Raw genomic sequence first — 27,862 nt, forward strand, 5'->3', positions numbered from 1 at the left:
CTTTTTGAACATTGTATTCCAGATTTAGCCCCCCTTTGTTGTTATAATAACCTTCATTCTTCTGGAAAGAACGCCTGGGTGAGAACGCCTGCAACATAGTCAGTATTGCGGTTTATCCCAAGGTGTTTAGTGGTGTTGACATCAGAACTTTGTGCAGGAGACTCAAATTCTTAATGCTACAACATACAAATACATTTTTGATAATTCTGTGCTTCCAACTTTGTGGCAACAGCTTGGGGAAGACCCACATATGGGTGAGATGTCCATATACTTTTGGCCATATAGTGTATGTGGTTTATATACTGAATGTATCTGACAATATCTTATTTCACTAGGAGGTGATGGGCGGCTTGATCCACTTTGCCAAGAGGCCATAAAAGCAGTAAGGAATGCCTACCAACAACACCAAATATAAAACTGGAATACTGATTAAAAAAGACAAACAAATTAGTTATTTGTAATAGTCATTTTATACCATTATTGCTCAGAACTCAGACAGAGCCAGGCTTATATTGTCATGTCGCTTTTAACGAAGACATTTATCTATGAAGGTGTAGTTTCTATCCTTTATTGACTCGTGTTTTATAAGCACACTAGCCTTACTTCATAGTCCCAAAAGGACAGTCCTAATTATGAGCAACTAAGAATATCATGGCAGCCATAAAGAATATTGTTGCTTGTCACTATGCCATCTGTTTGGTGTCACAGAATGAAGCCAGGTGTGGCACAAAGTGATGAGAGATGAGGGAAAAGAAAAGAGTGTAGTCAAGAATAACCTGATTTCAAAAGCACTGATAAATTATGCTTTAAGTGATCCCAGCATTGATGCACATATGAATTCTACTAACATATTCTATTAATATCTGTATTAGTTCTTGAGTATGACTAAACATATGTATATTAATTTCTAAAACAGATGAACATAGCAATCAAAACCTGAATGATACAGGATTACTCTATTGGTAGGTACACATTGTGCTTTGAAAGCAAGGTTTCCATGAGGCTAAAGAACCAAGTCTAAGGAATATTTAAAGTAGTTAATTAGCATTAAAAGCTCTTGCCCTCAAATGCATTGAGGTCAAATGCAGTGGTCATGAACTTCTTCAGCTCTGCCAGGTGTGTGAATCTGTTTCCTGTGGCAGGGGCTGCAGCAGGGTCACGGCCAATGTACCTGAGAGAGAGAGAGAGAGAGACGGGGTGAAAAATAGTTAAGGCATTGTGCTTTGTTACTATACTTAAGTATATTTATACCTTACTTGAGTGATGCACATATAATTCATTTCCAAGAAAAAAAAAAAAAAACTTAAATTTTACTCAACATTTTTATTTAGACCTTCAAAATGTTTATTACAAATCTCAAAGGTCGCTTTTCCTCTTATCCAGCCAATGGCGATACGCTATATAATATCTGAATGGACTCAGTTTAGCATCCAATTATTTTAGTTTAGCATCCAATCAAGTTCATTAGTGTAAAAAAAGATAAAGAATTATGTCAATTCTTCTGTGGTGACCTTGTGATGCTACACAATGTAGTGAATATGGAGCCATAAGACTGCAATGTGGAACTTTAAGCTCCTGGCCCTACCTCAGTAAAATGTTTTATTATGCTGGAGTCAGCAAAGACTTGTACAAAATGAGGTGCCATTTTTGCTAATTTGAAAAAGTTTAGCTTGCTTTGCTTCCACAGTCACTGCTGTTGGGACTGGTTGAAGAACAGGACTCACCATATTGGTTTCTTGTTGGAGAGCACACTAAGGAAACGTGGTCTTATGTAGTCATAATAACCCATGTTCTTATGCTCTTCTTGACACCATATGAGCTCAGCATTGCTGTACATCTCAACTTCTTTCTTGATAAGGTCAAATGGAAATGGTGATATCTGAAAATTGAAAAGAAAAGGATTAATGTGTCTAAATGTGCCTTGGTTATAGACTATGTGGCCAAAAGTTTGTGGACACCTGACCATCACTCCCATATGTGCTTGTTGAACATTCCACATCACCCCCAACATTAGATTTTGGAGCGTGGCTATAGGAATGTGCTCATTCAACCAAAAGAACATTAGTAAGGTCAGTCACTGATGTCAGGTGAGACAGCCTGGGGTGCAGACAGTGTTCCAATTCATCCAAAATGTGTTCAGTGGGGTTGAGGTCAGAGTTCGGTGCAGGCCACTGGAGTTCTTCCACTCTAACCTTGGCAAACCATGCCTTCATGGACTTTGCTTTGTGCACAGGGGCATTGTCATGCTGGAACAGGTTTAGGCCTCTTAGTCCCAGTGAAGGGAAATTGTAATGCTACACAGCATACAAAGATATCATGTACAATTGTGTGCTTACAGCTCTGAGGCAACTGTTTGGGGAAAGCCCACATTTGTGTGCGTCAGGTGACCACAAACTTTTGGCCAAATAGTGTAGCACGCAAAAGTAACAGATTTTTATATATAAATATAAATGGGTATGCATCCCAAAAAATATTTTTCAATCCATCAGCCACACAAAGGTATTAAAGTGTATCAGCAGGCTTAAAGAAAATCACAAACAACAGAAAAAGAATGTGCCCCTCATTATCCAGTGACTCTCTGTAAGATTTTAACTGTGTTGAATAAACTGGAACTCTTCGCACAAAATGTGCATAGACCTTCTCATATTTGATTTTACACCTGTATGTTAGTCTATCCATTGTGTTACTTTATAAACAGCATAACTATATTGTAAAATTAGTTATTAATGACTGACTTAATGTTTGCATTCCATTTCTGATGGTCTTTACTATTTATGGTGATTTAACTGTTAAAACAATAAATGCAGCATGTAAAACTACATGTAAAAGACTAAATGATTGCAACTAAGAAACCTGCTCCATTCGGACAATTGCAATCCTGTCCTCCAGCCCGAGTTGTTTTCTCTCTTTTTCTAGCTCATAGTAGACTTTGCCTGTACAGAAGATGACCCTCTTCACAGCCCCTGGGATTTTAGATGCAGGACCCTCATCTGGTATGATTCTTTTGAACTTAGTTCCTGAAAGTTTAAAATAATAATAATAATAATTTTTTAAAAAAATTAATAAAAAAAACAAACAAAAAAAAAAACCCTTGATCTTTTCTTTTCAGTTCTCTGAAAATGATAAGGCTGATCAGTCCAAATCCAGATTTATATATTCTCATACCTGGGGTCATCTCATCAAAGCTGGAGCGGGCCTCAGGGAGTCTCAGTAAGGACTTGGGAGTGAAAATAATTAGCTAAGGAGGAAATAAGATGTCAATCATAGTGAAAGAGAAATACAGCTCTTAGTAGTTTCACTTTAAGCAATGTATATCGTAAATAAACCTCGGAGCTGTGAATCCAAGCAAAACAACAAATTAAGAGAACTTTTTTACAAAGCAGACTGCGGTGTCCCCAGACAGCCTGTTTAATTTGCTCAGGAAGAGATTTTCTCATGCTCCACAAAGCACTGCATTTATCTGTAACTGGGGAACAGTTTAGACAATTACTGTAGCGGAAAGCCATGAGCGTGGGGAGAATCCTGAAACTTTCAGCTTATTTTGTTACAAGTTTGATGCCCATCATAGTTCTTCTCATCTCTTTTGTGTTTATTCTACTAAAAAATGACAATTACATTGGTCACTGCCGGTGAATAGCCAAAGCTCTGTGACTTGAATAGGAATCAACTTTATAACAAGCAAATATGTAAGAAATACAGTATTTGGATTCAAAATATTTATTAGATAAATAAAAGAATTCTTACTGGCTTTCTGAATGGTAATAGGATCTGCCTTCTCAGGACATGAAAGTAGTTGGCAGGTGTTGAGCAGTTGACCACGATCCAGTTACAGTCATAAAGCTGTTGGACCTCAAAGTCTCCAGTGAATTCCTTGATTATAGGTCAGTAAAATATAGCTGATTAAATTTGGTCAATTCCAGAGATTGGGCAAAAGTGATTCATAATTGGTAAAATACATTACACACAATGATTCATGTTTTTCATTCAAGCAATTGTTAGATACCTTTCCTTAACTTACTTAACCTACTCTTTCATAATCATTATCATAAAAACATTTCATCATCTTGTATTACATATAGATGAATATTGAAAGTGCATTTGTCATCTTTGAAAAAAATTTTTTTTACACCTGCCCTCAGTCTACCAAAAACTGATTTTTGTTTGACTAAAAATGAGGTTACACACATGTAAGATAACATTATCATCAACTGTCATGAAGAAAAAACAGTTCAGATTTGCAGATATGATTCCCAGTGTTTATAATGTTTCAAAATCAACTATTAGACAATAGTTCTATAACCAGTTGGGTTGCACGAAATAAACTCACAAATTGTAGTCTCTGATCAACAGCCATCACTGCAGCTACAACTGGAATCATGTGTTGTGGTCAGATGACTATGGCCTAAATATTGTAATCTTTGCTAAAAAAAAAATAAGGGAGCTGCATACAAGCAAAGGTACCTGATACCCATAAAGCATGGTGATTGATCATTGATGCTTTGGGACTGTTTTGCAGCTGGTGGTCCAAGGGCTCTTATGAAGACTGATGGCATCACACATTCTTTTACTAAGCACCAAGATATTTTAGCTCAAACCTGTTTGCTCTTGCTGGAGGTATAGATTTTGGTCATAGATGGATATTTCAACAAGATAATGACTCCAAACCCTCCTCTAAATCAATGCATACACAGAAACAATTTTAGGAGCACAAAGTCACTGCTTTTTCTCATTTCCACAGTGCCAATAATTCTGGAGTTTAATATATAACAAATCGTAATTCCTTTACAGATTTTTTTGCATACTGATATTAGTACTACTGTTGCCTTATGGATATTTCTTTGAATTTTATGTTGAATGTTTCAGTAATGTTGCTGAATACAACACCCTATACAACCACTAATTTTGCTCCCATGTTCATTTCCAATATATCATCAACTGAAAGCCAATCACATCATATATTTACTTGCATGAGAGAGTTAACAGCTCTGTTTGGTCTATGTTATATAAAATATACCCATGACTAGTTATTGTTGTTGTGTATTATTAGAGACAGAGAGGAAACATACCATGGCTGATTATAGTCATGGACATGCTGTCTTTATAGAAAAATAATTTAATTTGTTCCTAGTTTGATAGGATAGGACAAACATAAGCTAATGAAATTATTAACAAGTTAATATTCTATGATTATGAGATGACCTTCGCACTCTGCTGAAAACGAAAAGAATGAAAAGTAGAAGACATTAATATCTGTCTCTTTAAGCATTAACCAAATGGCCAATAAATGGGTTCCAATACAGGTTCATTGGAGAAGCTCCTACTCACTGGATAGCGATCAGGGTCATCCTTGCTCATCTGCAAGAAACGCTCAGGCCTTGCTGATGAGTGCTCTGGGCCCTGGTAACACACACACACAGCACACAGCAAGCTAAGCTGAAAAATGATGTCCTCATTTGCAAAGGCCCTGACAAACTTGAGTCATTACTATTGAGCTCTATGGAATTACTTCGCCTTAAAGAGTAAACGTTAAGAAACAAGGCCATGATAATTGGTGTTCTGGTACAGGTTTGCTTCAGCAGTTAGAATGGAGTTTATTAAGACTCACATAACTGGAAACCCCCAGCTAATTAAATAAAATAGCAATTGAATCATTGTAGCTGTGCACCTTTGTAAATGTACATGACTGTAGCTTTACTTATTAGGGCAGAGAAGAAAATAACCCAGCAGTAACCTTTAATAATGTATGATAGCATTACACAGCTGGCATTGATCATCACATGTGTTTCATTTATAAAAGCTTAACATGCATGGATATATAAGCTGAATTATTCTTGTGCCCTAGCATACATCATATAGTGGTGTATTGCGTAGTACCATGAAATTGAGGTTAGTAAAGGTTTAGTGTACTGACCATTCCCTCCATGCCATGGGGTAGCAGAAGGACAATGCCATTGTTTCGGACCCACTTGGCCTGACCCGGACTAATGAACTGGTCTATGATGCACTGTGCCGTGTTGTGGAAATCCCCAAACTGAGCCTCCCAGCACACAAGGGCATTGGGACTGGCCATAGCAAAACCCAGCTCAAAACCTATTCCAGCACACAACACGTACATTAAATACAAACTAAAAGCATAAAAATGTATCAAACTAACAACTGAAAATATACCCACAAATAACTATCTGTGCATTGTGTTTCTTACCTAAAACTCCATATTCAGACAGGGAGCTGTTGCACACTGTGTAAGGAGCTTGGTTCTGCCATAGATGGTTCATTGGAACACAAATGCGCTTATCCACTTCCTGGTCATGTAGGACATGATGACGATGACTGCAAAGTCAAAGTGGTCATTATGTTCCAGTACTGCAAAAACGTACACATACACAGGTGTTTTAGGAAAGAAAAAAACAAAACAACTCTCCAACTGAACAGTCATTTTCAATGCTTCTTTCTTTTTTGCATCTGTCACATAGCTGCAAATTTGTGCTATTGTTTCATTTTTCTGTGGTGTCAAATCACTGCAGAAAGTCCTTTTCTCTTCTTCTGTCCAGAGTCATTTACAAAAAGAGAGACAAAAGAAAAGAAGTGATAGGAGGTAAGATTAGAATTGATGTGATAAGTTTTGCTAGGTCACTCAGATGTGATGTTTAAATCTGCCATCAAATTCAATGCAACGAGACAAGCATTGACAATCTCTTAAACATCACAGTAATGATGTAGCAGCTAGATTTAAACTGAGGTCTGTGTAGTTACTGAATATCCAAGTGTCAGGTGGCTGCAGAGAAAGAATGACTTGAACTAAACAGAATCACAGAGAACGCACATACTCTATTGCTTTTGTAGCAACATTAACTGAATGTTAAGTAACAGGAAACAAATGGTCTTTATGAACCTGAAGTTTATCTTCAGAGACCATTAAACACATGTTTTTCTGAAAGAAGGAATCACAGATGCAGTGGGTAATTCACACTTTTAAATAATCTGAAATGGAGGGTGTAGCAAAGCAAAACTGAAGAGGGAATTAGCCCTAATTGAAGTCTATTTGCTAGAGAACTAAACACAGAGCAAACAACTTCACAACGAATCAATTACTCATAGCTGTTAGGTAAAGACAGGAGTGCTAAACTAAAGCACAGTGATATGTTCCCTCCCCAGGGCTCGGAGAAAGCCGGGTGGCATTGACTGAATGTATCAGCCCACAGACATTCCTCATCAATAAACAGGCTCATGAGACAAGAAGTTCTACCTCTCACTAACATTACCTCTTCAAAACCCTCCCTGACACAAGAGCAAAACAGATTCCATTCAGGAAGCTATATATGAGAAATGGAAAGCAAAAACACCATATATGAAAAGCAAGTGAGAGAATTGTGATTAGCAGTGTCCCTGGGATTGGCAGTGTGTGCATCTGAGGTAGTGCTGCTGAGGGGTGTTGTCAAACAGGTTTCCTTCAACACCAACAGAAGCAGTACCGTGACACCACCATGTGGGCATCTCTCTCTCTCCCAGGGGACTGTTCTCTGAGACAAACTGACGTCATCTGTCACTGTTTAGACATTAAATGAAGCTGTGGTGCAGAGAGCTTCCCTCTGTCATTCTGAATGATGAGACAGTGTGCTCATTGTCTTCTTCATGTTAATGAAACCGATGAATGCTATCACAGATTGCTTTGTTTATGACCTGTTCATATAAAAAAATATTTTGTCCCAAATGGCCAATGTATGTTTAAAAAAAATCTCAAATGTGGCTTTGTGACACATTTAGGTTTCTCTATCACAACTCAGATTGAGTGTAAGCTGATTTAGGTACTGTGGGATCAGTATGTCGGTGCGCTGTGTTTGTACGCCCACCTGAAGGTTCCTCTCTCCACATCTTGCCCACTCAGTCTCACATGGACACCATCCTTCAGCAGGGAACCAAAGGCCATGTACTCCCCAAGAGCCCAGTCCACGGTACGCTTACTAACCATGTCGGCGCGGCCTCGCAAGATCCTCGACACTCCTGGGATTTAACAGAGGCAAACAAGTAAGAGAGAAGACAAAAATGAGGAAAGTGAAGATGACAAAAATCTAGGTTCAGTCTATTTATTTTACTGGAGAATAAACCTTTTATGCATATCCCAATTGGACATTTTTTGAATTATGTAATATCTAGCTAAATATTATTTCTTCAGATTCCTTTTTTGCTAGACATCAGCATGTATTAATTTATTAAAATAAAGCCAAGTACGGCTTAATAAGGATTGAGTAATGAAATATAATGTGCTCCCTGATCATGCTCAAAGTAAGAAGAAAAAAGATGAGATCCATCAAGAAAAGCATACTATCAGGAAATAAATCATCCTCATCCACAATATACTAAAAGGTTATGCATAGATATAAAGAGAAATTGAACTCATGGATGAAACTGTTTTACATAGCAAAGAGGCTTTACGTACTGACTGGCGTTTAAAATATGTGCTTAGGGGCAGACCATAAAGAAGCTTTGGTTGAAATAGTATGTAGTTAGGATGATTTAACAGTGTTTAGCGCTGTCAGGCTGAAGCTTGCTGGTTTAGTTTAATGGTCCCTGAGTGTAGCTGCATCACAGCTGTGTATATATAAGCATCAAGGCACTCCAGTACGACTGCAGCAGTGTCACAGTGAGCTTTGCTAATTGTCCATAGCCATACTATCACAGCACTGGTGTGTGAAGGCTGAAACAAATCAGATACAGTAGACAGATGAAACTAAATCTGTTAGATTGGATAACATCTGAGGCTCACCACTGTGAATGGAGAAGTCTTGCTGAGGGACAGAGCTGGCAGCCTGGCCGATGTGCTTCAGGACATCCTCAGGGAGCCCTGTGGGAGAATAGCTCATACACTTCGGTTCCCCTTCATCTGTGAAGAAATCTAAATACAGAACTGTTTCAATACTCACATTTGGGCTATTTAGTATTTCTTAGTTACAGATGAAAAGAAAAATATTCATACTTGGCCAGGGTGAGTCCAGCCAGTGACGGATGTGGAGTATCTTTTCATCTTTGGAGCTGGTGTATGCTTCTTCACAAATTTTGTCATACTTAGCCACTTCCTCCTGAAAACAGTTACCAGGATTTCTATATAATTGATCATGTGAAAAATGTTGCACTCACTATCCACCATCTTTATAAAAAAAATAAAAAATAAAAAAAACAGAAGGGCTTAACACATTTGTGACAAATTATTCATTAGACAAGGCACCTAGGTGCTATGGAATACAGAAAACAGTGAGCTGTAAGTCACAATTTATTCCCTGAGTGTATTCCCCTGAGCTATGGCAGTGAACGGAGAGTGACAGCGACGCGCTTGTAAATAAAACGAGCTGTCGCTGGGCCAGACAGAATGTCAGCCATGCCCAGTGGAAGGATGGCTGGGTTCAAGCTTTGTGTTTTCTACAGTAGATCTAGATAGAGTGGGGGTAGGATGCTCTGAATTTGAGCAGCAGCCAGTGGGTCCAAATGTGGTTGTTGCTCACCAATGCAAAAATTCATCACAGCAATTCATCAACAACTGAAATCAGCCTCTGTAATGTGTCTGGATTAAAAAAACCCCACATATTAAGCATTTATTCATTCACCAGCAGGAGAGATCAGCGTTGTCATGAATGTTATTGGTTACAGATACAGGCTGAAGAAGTCAATTAGAACAAAAAAAATAATTCAAGAGTCATTCAAAACAAAAATATGATCAAATTAAAGATAACGACAATTTTATTGCACTTTACATTTTCATTCATCACATGCATCCATCACTGGTCAGACATTATAGTTCTATCATCATGGCATAAGAGACAAACCTCAAACTCCTGCAGAGTAACGACTCCTTCAGAAATGAGCTTGTCTGCATATTTCTTTAGCACATGCTCCTGCTTGTGGATTTGCTTGTACATGAGAGGTTGAGTGAACATGGGTTCATCCATCTCATTGTGGCCAAAGCGCCGGTAACAAACCTGCAAAACACACGCACACACACACACAAAACATCCATCATGTATTGCTGACGTAATAAGTAACTGTGAAATGTAGCATATAGCCCAGGATACAGTTTCTTCTAAACCTTAAACTAACCTTTAATTATTCCTATTTCTCAACAGTGGTGTTTGAGGAGTGTTATACAATACTCATACCAAATCTCAGTTGTGCATCCAGCCCTCAGATGGCTTCAAACTGCCTTTAGATCTGGTGTGTATATCGTAGTGCTTACCAGATCTATGACCACATCCTTGTTAAAGGTATTTCTCCATTCTGCAGCAACTCTGCACACATGCATCACAGCCTCAGGATCATCAGCGTTCACATGGAAAATGGGTGCGTTGACTACACGAGCCACATCGGTGGGGTAAGGAGAGGAGCGCGCCATTCGAGGATCAGTGGTGAAGCCAATCTGTTAATGGCAAATGAAACTCATTTATTTATCACATGAATAATGATTAAATTTGTCTGACCAAACAATACAAGTTCTACTGAATTTAACAGTATGTAGATCTGAGGGTTCAGTATTACCTGGTTGTTGACAACAACGTGAATGGTGCCATGAGTGGTATATGAGGGAAGCTCACTGAGGTGGAAGGTTTCATATACAACGCCTTGGCCAGCAAATGCAGCGTCACCATGCAGGAGAATGGACATCGCCTGAGATATCAAAACGCAAATACTTGCATCACAAGAGATTGGTATTCCACTTAACCAATGAGTCTTTGAAAAATATTCACTGTTCAGCAGTCAAGTACTTTACAGAGCCCTGAAAGGACATGGTGTAATTTTGTTTTCAGGCCGTTATCGGGTGCTCACGAGATATTATCTCATACGCACCAGATACTATCCCATCAGTTACATGCATTTAACTTCTGGTATAATGACTTTTGCCGGTCTCAACTGGTCCTGAGGTAAAATAAGACATTGCTTTCTTCACAAGGTCACCCTTAACAAGAAGTAAAAGAGAAAGGGGATTAAAGATGAAAGTGCCAAGTTACACTGATAACTATAAGGTGCATTATAACAATTTGCTATGAACCGACTAGCCATGTTAAACTAGCTAAGTGACTAATGTTACAACTAACTAACATTTCATTAAGGAGAAGATTCTCTATATTGCACAAGCGTTTTCATGTTAATGCTAGCATACATACAGTATGTGTAATATTTCGTAGAGTATCAAATAGGGATGAGTCGAGAGGGAGAGGGCTACCTGTTACAGGTCACAGAGGAAACAGTAAATCTTATAATTAGAGATTAGTATTGAAAGATAATTGCTTATCAGCTAGTTCTGGCTCTTGAGCATGCATTGGGGATTCAGTACATCTAAACTACATGTTGTTAAATTTATAATGGTCAAACGGTACTCATCTCTAGGCAACAGTAAACTATAATCAAACTATACTCATCTATAGTCAAAAGTAAAGCAGTGGCAATTCAACAGGAATGGTGAAATCCCTTCCTACGGTAGCTAACAGAACCCTCAGTAACATTCTGAGATGTTGCTGTCCAGTGTTCATTGTTGAAACTCTAATTAAAAGAGTGGGTTGAGAGAATAGAGTGGGTTTCAGGAGAATAGAGTATTAGTTCCTTTTACACAGTATTGCTTATAAAAACTAAACAGAACTGGGTAATTATTTTTGTTTGAATTAATAAACTCACCAAAATCAACTGCAAGATAAAACTATTAGGACTAACATCCTGTGAACTGGAAACAGTATCTGGAACACACTATAGTATCTGGTGGGAATGCAATAAGTACACCATGTCCTTTCAGGGGCTCTGTAGTATTTAGTGCTCTATATTAACAGCATTTTGAAGCTCTATACTTGTACTGAAATTGGACAGGTATTTTAAAGACACTGCAGAAGGCAATTGTTTATTATAATCTAGCTACATATAACTGATTACTCCTAACTTGAGAGATCTAATAGGTAATACATTTGAATGGCACTTGCGTCCTGCTAAAAAGGAAAGCATTCTTCCAATTTATAGACCTTCATGAATCTTAACTTCCCAATTTGTAAGCATATGCACAGCCATCTTATCATCTTAGTGACATGGAATTTAATTGTAAAATCTTATAAACGTGTAAAATCTTTAGATGATTCGGTATAATCCTAACATATGTGTGGCGGCCTGCGAGAACCCTTTCATTCTGAAATTTTTACTTTTTTTCTACTAAGCTTGGAAAACTATAGTTTCCTGAATCCTACCTGTTTCCTTTTTCATGTATCTCAACAACCACAAATTAAGTTATAACATTTTAAAGTCTGGTTTCCTCCAGAAGCATCTTTTCTCCCTACCATTAGCTTTGATGAAAGTTTAGAAAGATAATAAAAGCAGTTCTACATCATTTTGTGTAAATTATGGGAAGTTATATTAACTTAAATTTGAGGTGTCTAAGTATGTTAAAGGCAGAAAAAAGTCTAGATTTTTTTTCATCATTGTTGGACTGAATTCAGTTGCGGAGATCCCTAACATATTTTCCCTGTCTATTAAAATTTCTCAATTTTGGGCTTACCTTCTTCCCTTCATTGTCTCCTCTGTAGAACTGTTCAGCTTTAGTTTTGCCCTGCACTACAGGGTCCACTGCCTCTAGGTGAGATGGGTTAGCCATAAGAGACAGAGTGATGTTCTTATCCGTTTCCCTGTTGATCCGCTCATGGTACATGCCAAGATGATACTTCACATCTCCTGAGCCCTGGAGAACAACATGTAAGTATGTGTCATTCAGATCTGCCATGCTAATAGAGCATAAAGGGTTGAGGCAGTAGATAGGAAGTTAGGTAAGTCACATTGTACCTCTTCTGCAGCCTCTAGTTTGGGATCAAATTGGCAAAAAATCTGATCGAGATCTTTCCTGACAACATTGGCCAGGACATTCAGTCGACCCCTGTGTAACAGAGATGCTGCTGTTATTGCTTTTGATACAAGCTTATAAATTAAATATACTTTGAGTGTGAAAGTAGATATACTGTACCTGTGAGGCATGCCCATGATTACACTGTCTATGCCAGCTGCACTAGACTTGTCGATGATCATCTTCAGAGCAGGGATGAGGACCTCACATCCCTCCAAGCCAAAGCGCTTCTCTGAAGACCATTTGCGAGCCAGAAAGTCCTCAAAACTATATCACCAATGTGAGCAAGTACAAGCAAAAGCTAGCAGGAGCTATTTTTCTTGTGACAATTACATTTTAAAAACACAGGACTGATGTCCAGTCCAGTTTGGTGATTTCCACTTTCAACACTTAAGTCAACTCATTAATGAATCCTTTAATCATCTGGAACAAAATGTGAGGGTGTTATAAAGTGTGACAGTGCCCTTCCGGGACCTGTTGTAAACACTTTGGAAAAGCATTTGATAATGAATAAAACACTATTTAAATATCTAGTTACTACTACTCTATTACTAAGTACTGTTCAGCGAAAACTGACCGTGTTGAGCGCACCAGCCTTGCCAATAAGGTCCTCTTCTCTCTGTCAGTAAATTTCATGATGCCTGGCGTCTCAAACTTTTGCCTGATCCATTGACATTGCTCCATATTGTTAATAAACATGAATTCCACACCAATATGGCCACAGTATGATGCCTATAACAATCAACACACAAATAAAGTTTATATAAGCTATTTTGTTTTCAGAATTTCAGTGTTTATGAGGCGAGATCTGAAAAACAATGGTAAAACAGAAAATGTTGATCAAGTTCCTTAAATGATATCATGAAACATTGACAGCTTTGCTGGCTTGGACTGCTTCAAAGGAAGATGGTGTAACTACACACACTCAAACACAGTCCTCTCTGAAAGTATTGGAATGGCAAGGCAAATTTTTTTGTTTGTTCACTTTTTAGGTGAGCAAAGTATAGGAAGAAAAAGTCTTAAAGTAAATTAAAGTAAATAACACTTAATATTGAATTACATATGCCTTGCTTGCAATAATTGCATCAAGCCGGCAAAGCACTGACATAACCAAACTGTTGCATTCTTCTTTAAATTATGCTTTTACAAGCTTGTATTGCAGCTTCTTTCAGTTGTTGTTTGTTTTGGGGGTTCTCCCTTTAGTTCACTCTCTTCAGAAAGTGAAATGCATGCTCAGTTGGGTTAAGGTCAAGTCTAAAACCTTCCACTTTTTTCCCTTGATGAAATCCTTTGTTGTGTTGCCAGTGTGTTTTGGGTCATTGTCTGGCTGCATGATGAAGTTCCTCCCAATTAGATTGGATAGGAACTTCATCATGTTTCTGTATAGATTGGCAGCCAAAATGTTTCTGCAGACTTCTGAATTCATTCTGCTGCTACCATCATGAGTTATATCATCAAAAAAAAATAGTGAGTCTGTTCCAGAAGCAGCCATGCAAGCCCAAGCCATGACACTACCTCCACCATGCTTGACCAATGAGCCTGTATGCTTTTGATCATGAACAGATCCTTTCTTTCTCTTTTCTCAGCTTCAAAATGGCTGGCTTTTCTCCTAAAGACAGCTCTCTGGTCTTATGGGACTCATGTTGGTTTATCCTTTTTAAACAACAAATGCAGTCTTCACAGGTGAAACCCAGGGCTCACACCAAGAGTAAACATTCAGAGATATTAATTGTTTAAACAATCCTTCTAACAGTGCATCCCTGGGCAACAAGAAACATTAGTCAGTCACATGTTCCAATATTTTTGATCACTTAAAAATGGGTTGGTTAAAATAAAAATTGCCATGTTCTAAGTTGTTTAACACATCCAAATATAAATATCATGACGTGAAATCTAACATCTATCGTCTCATTCATCTTTTGATCTCAAACCCAAATATCTTCAGTGTACAGTATAGTACAAACAAAAGTATTAGCCTAGCTGTTCCAATACTTTCAGAGCAGACTGTATATATATACATACATAGTACAAAAACTACCTTCACCTACCTCAAGTCTTTGAATGATTTCCCTGAGTGGAAGTACAGCCTCCTGACCGCCAATAAATGTTGTCGTTGGTAACTGGAAGGTCTTGTCTAGATCAGATTCATCCAAGCTATAGAAGCCTAGTGATAGCAGTGTTAGCAAGCAATAATTAAAGCAGAGAAATAGTTGGCACACGTTAAACTTTAGAGATAAACCAAGTATTGCTAAGATATTCCAGGGTTAAAAACATAGAAAAACATTATATTCAACTTACAGTTGCAATCAAAATTATTCAACCCTCATTGTAAATCAGGTTTATTGTCAAAATTTACAGACTTTCAGCTGTTTGCAATGAGCAAATCAAACGAAAGCAATTGAAATAGTTGAACACAGCCAATGCTTCAAGTGGTTTCCCCAAATTCAACTGAAAATGCAATTTATAATGATTTCTCCAGTCTCAAAATTATTTAACCCCCTGAATAGAATCCCTCACAACAGTACAAATATGCAAAACAGGTGTTGTCTCAAGCACACCTGATATAACTAATCAAGGGCTTCATTAGTTGCACCAGGTGTGCTTGAGCTGCAACACATGAAATACCTGGCTAGGGGTAGAAAATTCATGAAATACATGGACAGGGCAGAAAAAGGAAGCTGTCAATTGCTGCAACCAGATTTTTGAGAAGGCAGATTGTGAAAAACCCTGCAAAAGACCTGCAGCAAGACTTGGTGGCAACAGGCACTGAGGTTTCAGTGAGCACAGTATGGCATGTACTAAATGCAGAAGGTTTCCATGCAAGAAATCCAAGACATACACCACTACTGACCCAAAAGCACAAGAAAAGTCGGCTCAAAATCATATAAATAAGTCACAGAAGTCTTTGGATTTTGTTCTGTGGATCGATGAAACAAAACTGGAATTTTTCAGCACAATGGATCACTCAATGGAACACTCTGTCCACAGTCAAGCATGGTGGTGGCTCAGTGATGCTCTGGGCTGCCTTGCATCCTCTGGCACTGGAAATCTGCAGCATGTGGAAGGCAAGATGGATTCACTGAAGTATCAGAAAATCCTAGAAGAAAACTTCATGCCGTCTGTAAGGAAGCTGAAGCTTGGGCATCATTGAACCTTACAACAGGACAATGATCCCAAGCATACCTCAAATTCCACCAAGGCTTGTTTACAGAATAAGTCCTGGAAGATTCTACAGGGCCATCATTCACCTGACTTGAACCCCATAGAAAATCTCAGAAGGTGGTTGCAGCACGCAAATAAAAGAATATTACTGAACTGGAGGCCATTGCTCATGAGGAATGAGCTAAGATGCCTCAGGAATGCTGCCAGAAGCTGTGCATCTCATTTGCAGCAGGTCATAACAGTAAAAGGGTGCTCTACTAAGTACTAACAATGCTTGCCATGAAGGCATTGAATAATTTTGAAACTGGAGACATCATTATAAGTTACATTTTCAGTTGAATTTCGGGAAACCACTTGAAGCATTCATTATGTTGAACTATTTCAATTGCTTTTGTTTGATTTGTTCATTGCAAACAGCTGAAAGTCTGTAAATTTTGACAATAAACCTGATTTGCAATGGGGGTTGAATAATTTTGACTATAAACTCATTAGTAAGCTTTATTTTTCATTAAGCCATTCTAAAGTATAATGGAAGACCATGCAATGCAGGTAACTAGAATATCCTGCATCTAATTCCACTGATAAGGTCTGCCAGGGAAACTGGGGATGCTCAGGAAGGCAAAAGCAAAAGAGAAGACAGATACATAAAATGAAATTAAAGCCATGATACAGATAAATGGTACTTAGAATACAGCACTATATCAGATAACTAGAGCTAGAGCTGACTGGTTATAAATCTGCTTTCATTACTTATGTGGAGGCTCCATGAAACATCATGACAAAATATAGTGTGACATACAAGGTGGGTGTATATATGAAGGAAAAAAGTGGTATGTTTTGAGGAGTCTCTTTAGTGGCTATTACTCTCTCTTTTCGATCTGTTGTGAGAACATGTCCTACATCCTTTTATTTTGCTGGCACTAAAAGCAATAGGGCATGACGGGAGCAAAGGGGAAGATTTATGGTCCTTTGCCTCAGACAACATTAACCCAAACCTGCTCTTCAGTTTAGGGCATAGTTCTAGCCAAGCACTCTCTAACACAGTGAATTCTGAACTGACTGAATGAGCAGTCTTTTGGCTAGCATGTTACCGGGCTGTGCTGTGAGAAACAAATCTCACATACTTACTCCAGTAAGTACAATACAACTTACTAAGAACCAATATTACAAATCCTATGTTAATAACCTGGATAAAATCACAGCCACTTTATAATTTTCTTAGTATATGTCCTATCTACCATGTGAGGCAGTGAGAGAAATTATTCATTTTCTATTCTTAAATCCTGAAGTTAAAGTTAAATTTCTTCCAGCATATTCCAAAGAGCACACGTTAAATAACAGCAGCACAATCACAGGCACAATGCCCTTTATCACACATGACTTAATTATTTGGGGTGTAAATGAGTAAATATTAAAATCAGTACAGGATACATAACCAAAGGTCATGTCTATTGATTACTTGCTTAGGTTAACTGTGCAATATTATTTGTATCATTGAAGTTAATAGACAGTTAATAGCAACATTGAGAAAAAACAACAAACATAAAAGCTGGTACTAAGCTAATCCTAAAAGGACATATATTATACGAATGTATTATGTCACTGTATAATATTTGTACATTGTGTCATATTTGTATGTATCTATATATACATTCACTGGTCACTTAATTAGGAACAACTGTATCCATGCACATGAATGCAATTATCCAATTAGCCAGTCACTGAATAAAATCATGCAGATACCACTCAAGAGCTTCAGTTAATATTCACACCAAACATCAGATGTGATCTCAGTGACTTTGGCATGGTTGTAGGTGCCTACCGATGTGCTGGTTTTGGAATTTCAGAAACTGCTGATCTCCTGGAATTCTGACACATAACATTCTTTTGATCCCATCCACATTGAGGTGGATGGGATACAACAGCAGAAGACCACATTGAGTGCCACTCCTGTCAGCCAAGCTACAGTAGGCACAGGCTCACCAAAACTAGACAGTTTAAGATGTTAAGATGTTAAAAATGTTACCTGTTCTGATGAACCTTGATTTCTGCTGTGACATGCAGATGATAGGGTCAGAATTTGGCATCAGCAGCATGAATCCATGGATATAACCTGCCTTTTGTCAAGAAAATCAAGCTGGTGATGGCGGCGCTGTAATAGTGAGGAATATGTTTTCTTGGCACACTTTGGGCCCCATAATACCAATTAAGTATCATCTGAAAGCCACAGCCAATCTGTGTATTGTTGCTGACCATGTGCATCCATTTATGGTCACAATTTAGCCATCTTATAATGGCTTCTGTCAGCATAATAATGCACCATGTCACAAAGCACAAGACATCTAAAACTGGTTCCATGACCATGACAATGAGTTCAGTGTGTTTCAGTTGCTGCCCTAGTCAGCAGATCTGAAACCAGTACAGCAGCTGTGGGATGTAGTAAAACAGTAGATTGACAGTGTGAATGTGCAGCTGACAAATCTGCTCCAATCATGTGACGCAATCATGTCAACATGGAGCAGAATCTCAAAGTTATGTTTCCAACATCGTGTGGAATCCATGCCACGAAGAACTGAGACTGTTCTGGGAGCAAAGTGAGGCCCTTCATAGTATTAGTATAGTTCCTGATTAAGTGGCCGGTGAATGTATATATCAATTTGTGGGACAATCACGCTGCTCTAGTTCAGTTTATTTAAAAATATGACCATCAATGTTGGTTCATATCCTGCAAATAATCCAAATGTCCCTGAGCTCTTTTAATGCACGCAAGTGCTGTACTATGGGAGCTGGTTGTACAAAATAAGCATTCATGATAAGCAATTCACAAGGATTTTCCATAAGCAAGGATCTGAATCAGCAAAACTCTCATTCTAGACACGTGCCATTTGGACTATTTCTCTGACAATATCAATAAAGATATACACAAATATCATTATCAATAAAACTATTCACAAATAGGAACTATTAACAACTATCAAGTAAAACCCTGTTAAGCTTTAATAGCAATGAAGAAGAATAAATGCTTTACCAAGTTTGTCAAGTGTTGTTATCAAATCTGAGGGGACAAAAGAATCAATGTCGGCTGTGAGGATGCCAAGAGGATCGAGTTGAGCCACATGATGGCCACGGATCTGCAGAGATCACACAGTTGCAACAAATGAAAAACTACTGGGTTTTTAAAGTACATTCTTTAAAACATGCCAAATTACTTTTACTTCATAGCACTTACTGTCTTCTTTTATTAAAAAAAGATAAAGCAGAAGACTCATAAAGTTATAAGTAAACTTATGGATACATTACCAATTCAACAGATTTCAATTATACAATAAACTTTGCCTGGGGCCGTACATATAAAACTTCTTAGAAATGCTCTTAACAATAGTCTTAAACTTTAACTGAAGCGTAAAAAAAATCTTAGTAAAAAGTAGGACTTGTGTAAGAGTAAGAGCTTTTTATAAAGAAGCTAAAAGCAACTTTCAGCAAAGTCTAAGACTGACTCTAAGTGCTGACTGAGGTGGCACTTAAGTGTTGTGAACTAAGGACTACAATGATGTCAACCCAAAATGGCCACCATCAACCTCTGAATCAGCCAATAGTGAGCCCGCAATAGTAAAGTCACAGCAGCATGACACTCATTCATGGTTTAATTAAGACATTGAAACAATTATTTTAATATTTAAATTTATTTTTTTTAAATTGGCTTTGCAAAAATATTACAAATAAGTACATGCATTTATTTTACACCATTTTTCACAATTTTAACAATGAGTTTCAACACATGAAATATGTGATGCTATATAAGTAATTAAGCTGATGAATCACATTATTATAACTTGCACCCACAGCTGTATATAAAGGAAAGACCAAAGTTGCCTATCTTAAAAAAATGGATTTAAAAAGAAAACCAAACTGGTCCAAGGAAGAAAGTGTTCTTCTAGTGCAGTCAGTCCTTAAATGGAAGGGGGAGATAAGAGGAAGATTAGCCCAACTTTAACAAGTAAAGACAAAAAAATGCATGGCAAGACACTGCGATCACTGTAAATGCAGCATTTCCTCGGACAAGACATTCAGCAGAGGATTCTAAAAAAAGATGCTACAATGTTTTGGCAACAGCAGGCAAGGAAATTGCAGCATACAAAGAAAACATGCGAGCCACTGATACATTTCATTTTAGGCCCACTAAATAACCTTTTTTTTTTTATATTAAATGATTGCTTATGTTGGTCAGCAGCTGAGTTCATGTTGTCAAATAGGTGGAGGCCCTCCTTGTAAACTGTCTGAGATCGCTGAGATAGTTGAGGAGATACTGGGAATGGCTAATCCATCCATTTGTGGCATTACAGATACCCCAGACCCCGCACTGCTCAAACTGAAGGAGTTACAAAGATGGTATGAAGAAAATATGTGTAATAATGTGTTTGCCTTTTTTTTTTATATATATATATAACTTGACATTGGTTACTTTAATCTATGGCCATGAAATAAACATGTTTGCACTGTTTAATATTTTCTGCATGTGAATTTAGTGTGGATGATGCTGGAGCAGGGGGGCACAGTGGCTTAGTGGTTAGCACGTTTGTTTCACACCTCCAGGGTTGAGGGTTTGATTCCCGTCACGGCTCTGCATGTGCGGAGCTTACATGCTCTCCCTCTGCTTTGGGGATATCCTCTGGGTACTCCGGTTTCCTCCCCCAATCCAAAGACATGCATTATAGGCTAACTTAACTGGTATGTCAAAAAAAAAAGTGTCCGTAGTGTATGAATGGGTGTGTGATTGTGTGTGTGATTGTGTCCTTCGATGGATTGGTACCCTGTCTAGGGTGTCCCCTGCTTTGTGGCCCATGCTCCCTGGGATAGGCTCCAGGTTCCCCATGACCCAGTAAGGATAAGCAGTACAGAAAATGGATGGATGGCTGCTGGACACAGTCCATCTTCTCCTGGATCATCTCAGCACATCTCCCCATGTCCTCAAGATGAGCCTTTTGCCTCACAAGACACAGGGTTTGCACAGAGCGTTGCCCCTCTGGATGAAATTGAGTCTCTTAAAAGAAAAAAGCTCAAATTACAAATAACGTTGCTGGAAGTGCAAAATGAGTATTACACACTAAGATTTAAGATTATTACACATTAAGATTAAAGAAGACTAAATTATTGTGCATATGTTTTGTGTAAATAAAATGGTGTGATGACAAATTTGTGCATTGTTATTTACTATCAACCAGTTTTACTTACTCAAAATGTAAGTTGCAAAGCAATCCCTTATCGATGCTCTCCCTGAAACAATCTGTAATGTGTGGTCGGTGGTATTGTCATCACTCTCCTCATAACAATCATGATCACTGTCATCGTCAGCATCATCATCACCATCACTAAGCAGTGAAAGGTTAAGAGCTTTGCAAATATTGTGCAAAATGCCACAAGCCACAATAATGCAACCAACGTGCTCTGGGTAGTGTCGAATCTCTCCATGAAGGACAAGGAATTTGCTTTTCAGGTGTCCAATTCTCTCCATCACAGCTCTTGTTACTTTGTGTGCTCTTCATGATGCAAAAAAAAAAAAGATAAGTCAGGAATGCACTCAGTGAACAACATTGGTATTTTTTCTACAGTTCAGTCCAGTACAATACCTGTTATAATTGAGCTAATTGAGCTCCTTGTGGTCTTCTGTAAGGGGTGAGAAGCCAGCCTTTTAAAGGATATCCTGAGTCACTCAGCAGATGACATCCAGGGCGAACATAATTTTGTTCAAATAACCCAGTGAGGTCACTCTGGGAAAGAACTCGAACATCATGTGTTGACCCTGGCCATTTTGACACAAGATCCAGAATCTTGTAATTGGCATCAAACACAGCTTGAACATTGATGCTGTGGAATCCTTTTCTGTTGACGTATATCTCCTCAGTTACAGTTGGAGAAATGATGCAAACATGAGTTCCATCAATGGCACCAACAACCCCAGGGAAGCCCGCAATCCTCATAAAAGCAGCTTGCTTTTCCCGTAAGGTTTGAATGTCAGTTGGGAAGTCAATTAACTGCCTTACTATGTTTGGTGTAGTTAGTGGCGCAATAGTGGTATTTAAGACCATTAGTGTGGACTGTGATGGGTCCAAGTCATCACCGGTGCACTGCTGCATTTTTCCCGTCGCCAAAAAACGCAGAGTCATTATTACTTTCATTTCTGCAGTTAGAGTATTCTTTCTTAGAGTGGGAGAAGTTTTTGAATTTCTTACTAGGTCAGTAACAAAAAGAATACCTTGACAATCAAGCCTGTATCATTTTACTAAATTCAGTTTTACTTGTATAGCGTTTTTAATAATGGACATTGTCCCAAAGCAGCTTTACAGAAATATATAAATTCAGGATATAGATTTTAAATGTATGAATTTGTCCCTAATGAGCAAGCCAGAGGCGACAGTGGCGAGGAAAAACTCCCTGAGACGATATGAGGGAGAAACCTTGAGAGGAACCAGACTCAAAAGAGAACCCATCCTCATCTAGGTAACAACTGATAGTGCAATTATAAATAAGTCCCTTCTATAAATGTGCTAATACCACATGGTCAAATAGTGAAGTTGTCTAAGCAGGAAAGTTTTTACATGAAGTCTGTTTTGTTGAATTTCTCCACTGTTCACTGATGGAGACTTGAGTGCAACTGTTTGTGGTAATTGCAGTGCTAAGGCTATAATAGCAATTGTAGTCCTAGCCTTCACAGCATAACTGTTCATATGAATTGAGGTCCAAAGCCATCGTATGGTTTTTAAGTGGTACCATCCTCAGCAATCTCAATGATGTTTTATCAACTCCCTGTCATCCATATAATTCCAACACATTCATTCTTTGTTTGAAAGTATGTGGTCGCCGTCTCTGCTGCCATCTTGTTACTCCTAACTAGGTTAGGATACCTCTCCAGCACTCTTAAATAATTTAGGAGCTGAGACCTCATCTTAACACTTAGGAACCTTTATAAATCAAACTTATTCTTAAGTCTAGGAATAAAACTAAAATGATGACATTCTTAGAATTTTTTCACACTTAAGACTAAAATTTTACTCTGAGTGGCTTTATGCATACAGCACCTAGTGTCTAAATTTTAGTCAAAATCATTTTTAGGCCTAGAGTTATATGGTTAAGATCACCACATATAATCAGTGCATGTATCTGATCTTAGACTAGCATGGTTCTACAGTCTAGTCCATTGGTGGGAGTCTAAGTGCTTTATACCTGGTAGGCTCTGATAAGGTTGTAGACAGCTAGATGATCCTCCACCACTTTCTGAGACATTGCAGGAGTCTGGGACATGGCTCGACCCTGGAGAAGAGCAGATGGGCGCCTCTCTCCTGCTTCTCTACCTGGACTGTTGGCCTGGGCATTCCGGAAATAGGCATCCCAAGACTGTGACAAAAAATGAAATCTAAAATTGTTCAAGCAGAAGTTTCATGTTTGTTTGTTTGTTTTTTGTCTATATTGCCTGGAACATAGCTTGAATATCAGTCTGCAGGTAAGGAAACCTTGAAGAGAAACAGTTTGGCCGTTTGAACATCTGTTAACTAGATATAGGAGGGCATGCTGGAATTTAAAATGTTTACCACACCTCATGAACGTTTTTGTGGTCCTCGAGCCAGGCGTAGTACATCTCTTCCACATAGCTAGTACTGAGGGGAGTTCCAGAGGAGCAGAATCGGTGAGGGTCCACCATTCGACCCTTCATCCACAGACCTCTGAGAGAGGCCAGGGAGCGAAACCGACTCATATCTGTTAAGCCTGAGGCCGATCAAAGGTGGTGATTAGCACAATGTTTTGCATTTTAATAAAGTACATTAGGGCTTGTCATGTTTGCCGCACAAAAGTGGACAAAAATATATTAAAGCAGCAGTGAGTAAGTTTTGTTTGTAAAAAAAAAAAAAAAAAAAAGCCTGCAAAGGTAATTCACTGTTGGTGTAATTTTGCAGGAGTTTTCAGACGTACAGTTCATTATCCAAGATAGTATATGCCTTATGTCATCATGATCCATCTTATCATAAAGCCGAAGTTAGCTAAAAGACTGTACATCAGTGTTTCCTAACTTGGTGACTTTGTAACTAGATTCTTGATACTTTTGGAGCATACATTAGCGAATGTCCTGCACTATCCTGACACAGCTCTCCAGCTCACATCACAACTGCTAGATATTCAAATTGTAAAACAGATTCAGTTGACTCACCACCACTGTGTAAAGCCTGACTGAGTTGGGCCTGCATCAGCTGATCTTCCCAACAACCAATCACTGTTCACCATTGTTCCCAAAAAGCAATCACTGATCACCCTTTTTCCCAGTGACCAATCACTGATCACCATTGTTTGTTCCACCTGTGCACTTATTGTATTTCTTCTTCATTTTAAACTACTTCTTGACTATATTTACAGGTAATAAATGTGAGTTATTCCATCCATAACCATATACCATGACATTCATTACAACAGCATGATCATGATTATAATATTGTTTTTATACAACAGTTCTATAAACAAGATATTAATATAGAGTAAATGACATTTAAGACAAAATAAGGCCAAATATTTTGCTTATTTTTGCTTTGTCAACAACAATAGTTCACAAAGAAGCCACAGCTTGATGTTGCCATGTAAAGCACAGACTGAATGACAGCCTATAGTAAGTGTAATAACGATTTCAGTGTAACGAACTATTGCTAGAATTGGAATTTTATGCAGCAAGACAAGTGCTGTGATATAAACAGTGAAATGTCCCAGTGCTGTTTTACTAAATATGAATTCTCTCTGGACATTGGTCGTCCAATCAAATTAGTTTACCAGAACTAACATTGTATGAGTTATTTGGTCAGAAGCTCTTCCATCTTAATATGCAACTTTCTAAACATGCATTAGCTACTTTCCCCTGAAAAGAATTAACAACAGAGGAGATAACAAGAAATACACTCACCAAATAACAAAATACAATGAGAACGCAAATTGTAGAATAAAAATATACACACACTACAAGTCACTAGGACCAAGTAGTGTGAGTTTTGTCTTCCACCTTGTCTTGTAGCAGGATAGCTAATGTTAGCTAGCTAGCTTGCTACAGTACCATCGAACTCTACAGTGCATTCAGCACTGTAGAGAGTAAATTCACATTACAGTCCTGCATGAACAGTGCACTTAGCACATAGAACCCTGTTCTGTTCAAACAAGAGTGTGTGTTTTAGAAACTAGGTCAGACATCAGCACAATCAGAAGCACAACTCACATAGCTGACAGAGCAAGCTAGTCTGCTAACACTGTCTAAATACAAATTTATTGCAGGCAAGAGTTTTGTTCTTTCAGTAACATTAATGTACACAGTAAAGTTTCTAATTCTCATGAATATTACTGAGGAGTGACTACGATAATGGCAGCAGAAGATTACAAGCTCTTATTGTTAAATTTGGCTGCATTCTAAACCACTCTGCAAAGTAGTAGGCCTATGTCAGTACACCAGTGAGAGTCATTACTATTTAGACACACTATTTAGTATGTAGCAGGCAATTTGCAACACAAGACTGACATCTCTCAAAATGTGTATTGATTTGGTACTTGGACTTCTTACCTCCAAATCATCAAGATTTACAACCAGCAGCCTTAATGCCATAAAACAAACAACAAGAAGAAACATAAATGGCCAAAATTTTGCAGACACCTGACCATAACACTCATATGTGCTTTTTGAACATCCTATTCCAGAGTTATTCCCCATTTTGCTGTTATAAAAACCTCCATTCTTCTGGGAAGGCTTAAGACTAGATTTTGGAGCATGGCTATGTGGATTCCAGCATTCTGCTACCAGAGGATTAGAGGTCAAGGAACTGATGTTGGCAAGGAGGCCTGGGGTACAGTCGGTGTTCCAGTTCATCCCAAAATTGTTGAGGTCAGGGCTCTGTGCAGGCCACATGAGTTCTTCCAAACCAGACTTGGCAAATCATGTCTTACTTGACCTCGCTTTGTGCAAAGTGGCATTGTCATGCTGGAATATGTCTGAGCCCCTTAATTCCAGTGAAGGGAAATTATAGTGCTGCAGCATACGAAGAACATCTTATACAGTTGTGTGCTTCCAACTTTGTGGCAACGGATTTGGGAAAGCCCACACATGGGTGTGATCTTCAGGTGTTTACAATCTTTGGGCCATATAGTGTATATTCATTTATAATCACATACATATCGATATACAGTCACTGTGAAAAAATAAGTACACCCCATGGAAATTGTTGGCTTTTTTGACATATTTGGACAAGCAAACATTTGATCATGTTTGATGACTGTATATATGGTAAATAACCTGGTGGCTGGATCAGATATGACCATTATTCATGATTTATACCTTTTCAACAAAGGCCAGTTTAAACTAGCTTTAGCTAATCTGTAAGCAAAATGTTAGCAAGCTAATATTAGCTGGCTTACATTACTGGTTATGGTCATACCTTAAATAAAGCCTGGTTTGGGGCACAGACTGTGTGGCAAGGAGCTGTTTGTTTGTTTGTTTTCCTCCACAACTAACGTCCTGATGTGCCTCATGTCCCTGCGCTTAAATGGGGATCACTAACCAACATGCTGAAAAAAATCTATAGAAACCTTCTTAGAATTTGTAATGGTTTTAATGGTTATAATAAGAATTGTATTGCTTTTAATGAAAACTATAATGTTCCCTGTGGGTCTCTACTGGTAATGTGTAGTCTTCTATTGGTGTCACGTTATGTCTAGTGGATACCATTAAGGACCAATAATGTTAATGGCTATAATAATTAGCTGATGGTTTGTAATAGTATTTGTAGTGGAAACCATTAGCATTTCTGTGATGGTTTCTATTGTTTGTTTTTCAGAAGGGTTATCTTAATTTAATGATAAGAGCTGATCCTGGGCCTCCAGGCTGATATGAATATAAATCAGCCAATAAAGAAATACTATTATTAATATATAAAACCACCATATTAACGTATTTATGTTCAAATGTGCGTGCGTGTGTGTGTGTGTGTGTGGAATATTTAAAACTCAACCATATTTAACCATAAAGACACAGTAATATAATACAGATCTTATCTTACTGATGTTCCAGTTCTGATCAGGTTCATTTCTTTGACCCTTCATAGTTTTACTTTCCTGGGCTCTGAGCAGAAATCTCCATCCTCCTTGTACAAAATGAAAAGCATATTTACCCAGAACAGTGTGTAATATCTCTCGACTACAGCGTGCTGTTGGAAACACCCAGCCTTGAGTTTGGACACGAATACATACCGATTCATATCCGCTACCTGCTTTCCCGATTTAAACGGTTTAAACGGATTGGCAGTGGAGCCGGATTGCACCTGTTCTGCGGCGGTTTACAGGAACACAGTAAACACTAGCAGGCTCACTGCAATGCGGCGTATATTCCCACACATTCCCCTTTAGACTATTTTGTTAAGAGAAATGTCACCTTGGAAGGCAGTGCGAGGAATAAAGGTCCGTTTCAGCACCGACTTGGAGTGGATTGGTGTTTGAGTCGAGGTGGAGATTCCGTTAATCCCGCAATGTCAAATCCTGTTAATCCCTAAAGCGCAGCACATCAGCTCTGAGCAACAGTAGCGCTATACAGGACACAGACAGACAGGAAGCACGAGGCCTGCGCGTGAAGTCGCACTCACCTGTGGAAGGGAAGAGCTGACTACATAAGAACATGACACTTGAACGCATCTGATCATGTTACACCTGCAGTACTGACAAACTTCCTGAACATGATCAGACAACTGTAACCACCAACCAGTGAGGAGAAGTAGTGTTATAGTGTGTGCATGTGTGTGTGTTTTGGGGGAGTGTGTAGTGCATGGTTTTATG

At 38.4% G+C, this 27,862-nt stretch overlaps 1 protein-coding gene across 5 annotated transcripts; it reads right to left on the minus strand.

Moving 5' to 3' along the window:
* Positions 1-451: 451 nt before the first annotated feature.
* Positions 452-27,816, minus strand: ogdhl (oxoglutarate dehydrogenase L). 5 transcript variants are annotated; one of them, XM_017464007.3, is made up of 24 exons: positions 27,673-27,802; positions 27,465-27,578; positions 23,613-23,782; positions 23,243-23,413; positions 19,050-19,152; positions 14,908-15,023; positions 13,437-13,591; positions 12,980-13,126; positions 12,802-12,892; positions 12,521-12,700; positions 10,525-10,653; positions 10,226-10,405; positions 9,819-9,971; positions 8,975-9,077; positions 8,765-8,893; positions 7,851-8,001; positions 6,203-6,330; positions 5,912-6,090; positions 5,326-5,397; positions 3,745-3,870; positions 3,166-3,238; positions 2,854-3,017; positions 1,725-1,879; positions 452-1,171 (listed from the first exon to the last, which is right to left on the minus strand). In XM_017464007.3, the coding sequence occupies exons 3-24, from the start codon at positions 23,769-23,771 to the stop codon at positions 1,048-1,050; spliced, it is 2,988 nt and encodes a 995-aa protein (XP_017319496.1). In that variant the 5' UTR covers positions 23,772-23,782; positions 27,465-27,578; positions 27,673-27,802; the 3' UTR covers positions 452-1,047. The 5 variants fall into 5 exon arrangements, with proteins under 5 accessions (XP_017319496.1, XP_017319494.1, XP_017319495.1 ...); XM_017464005.3 differs by lacking the exon at positions 27,465-27,578 and having other exon boundaries at positions 27,673-27,816; XM_017464006.1 differs by lacking the exon at positions 27,673-27,802 and having other exon boundaries at positions 27,465-27,666.
* Positions 27,817-27,862: the final 46 nt, after the last annotated feature.

The sequence above is a fragment of the Ictalurus punctatus genome, chromosome 3 (genome assembly GCF_001660625.3).
Source record: "Ictalurus punctatus breed USDA103 chromosome 3, Coco_2.0, whole genome shotgun sequence".
Taxonomy (NCBI): Eukaryota; Metazoa; Chordata; class Actinopteri; order Siluriformes; family Ictaluridae; genus Ictalurus; species Ictalurus punctatus.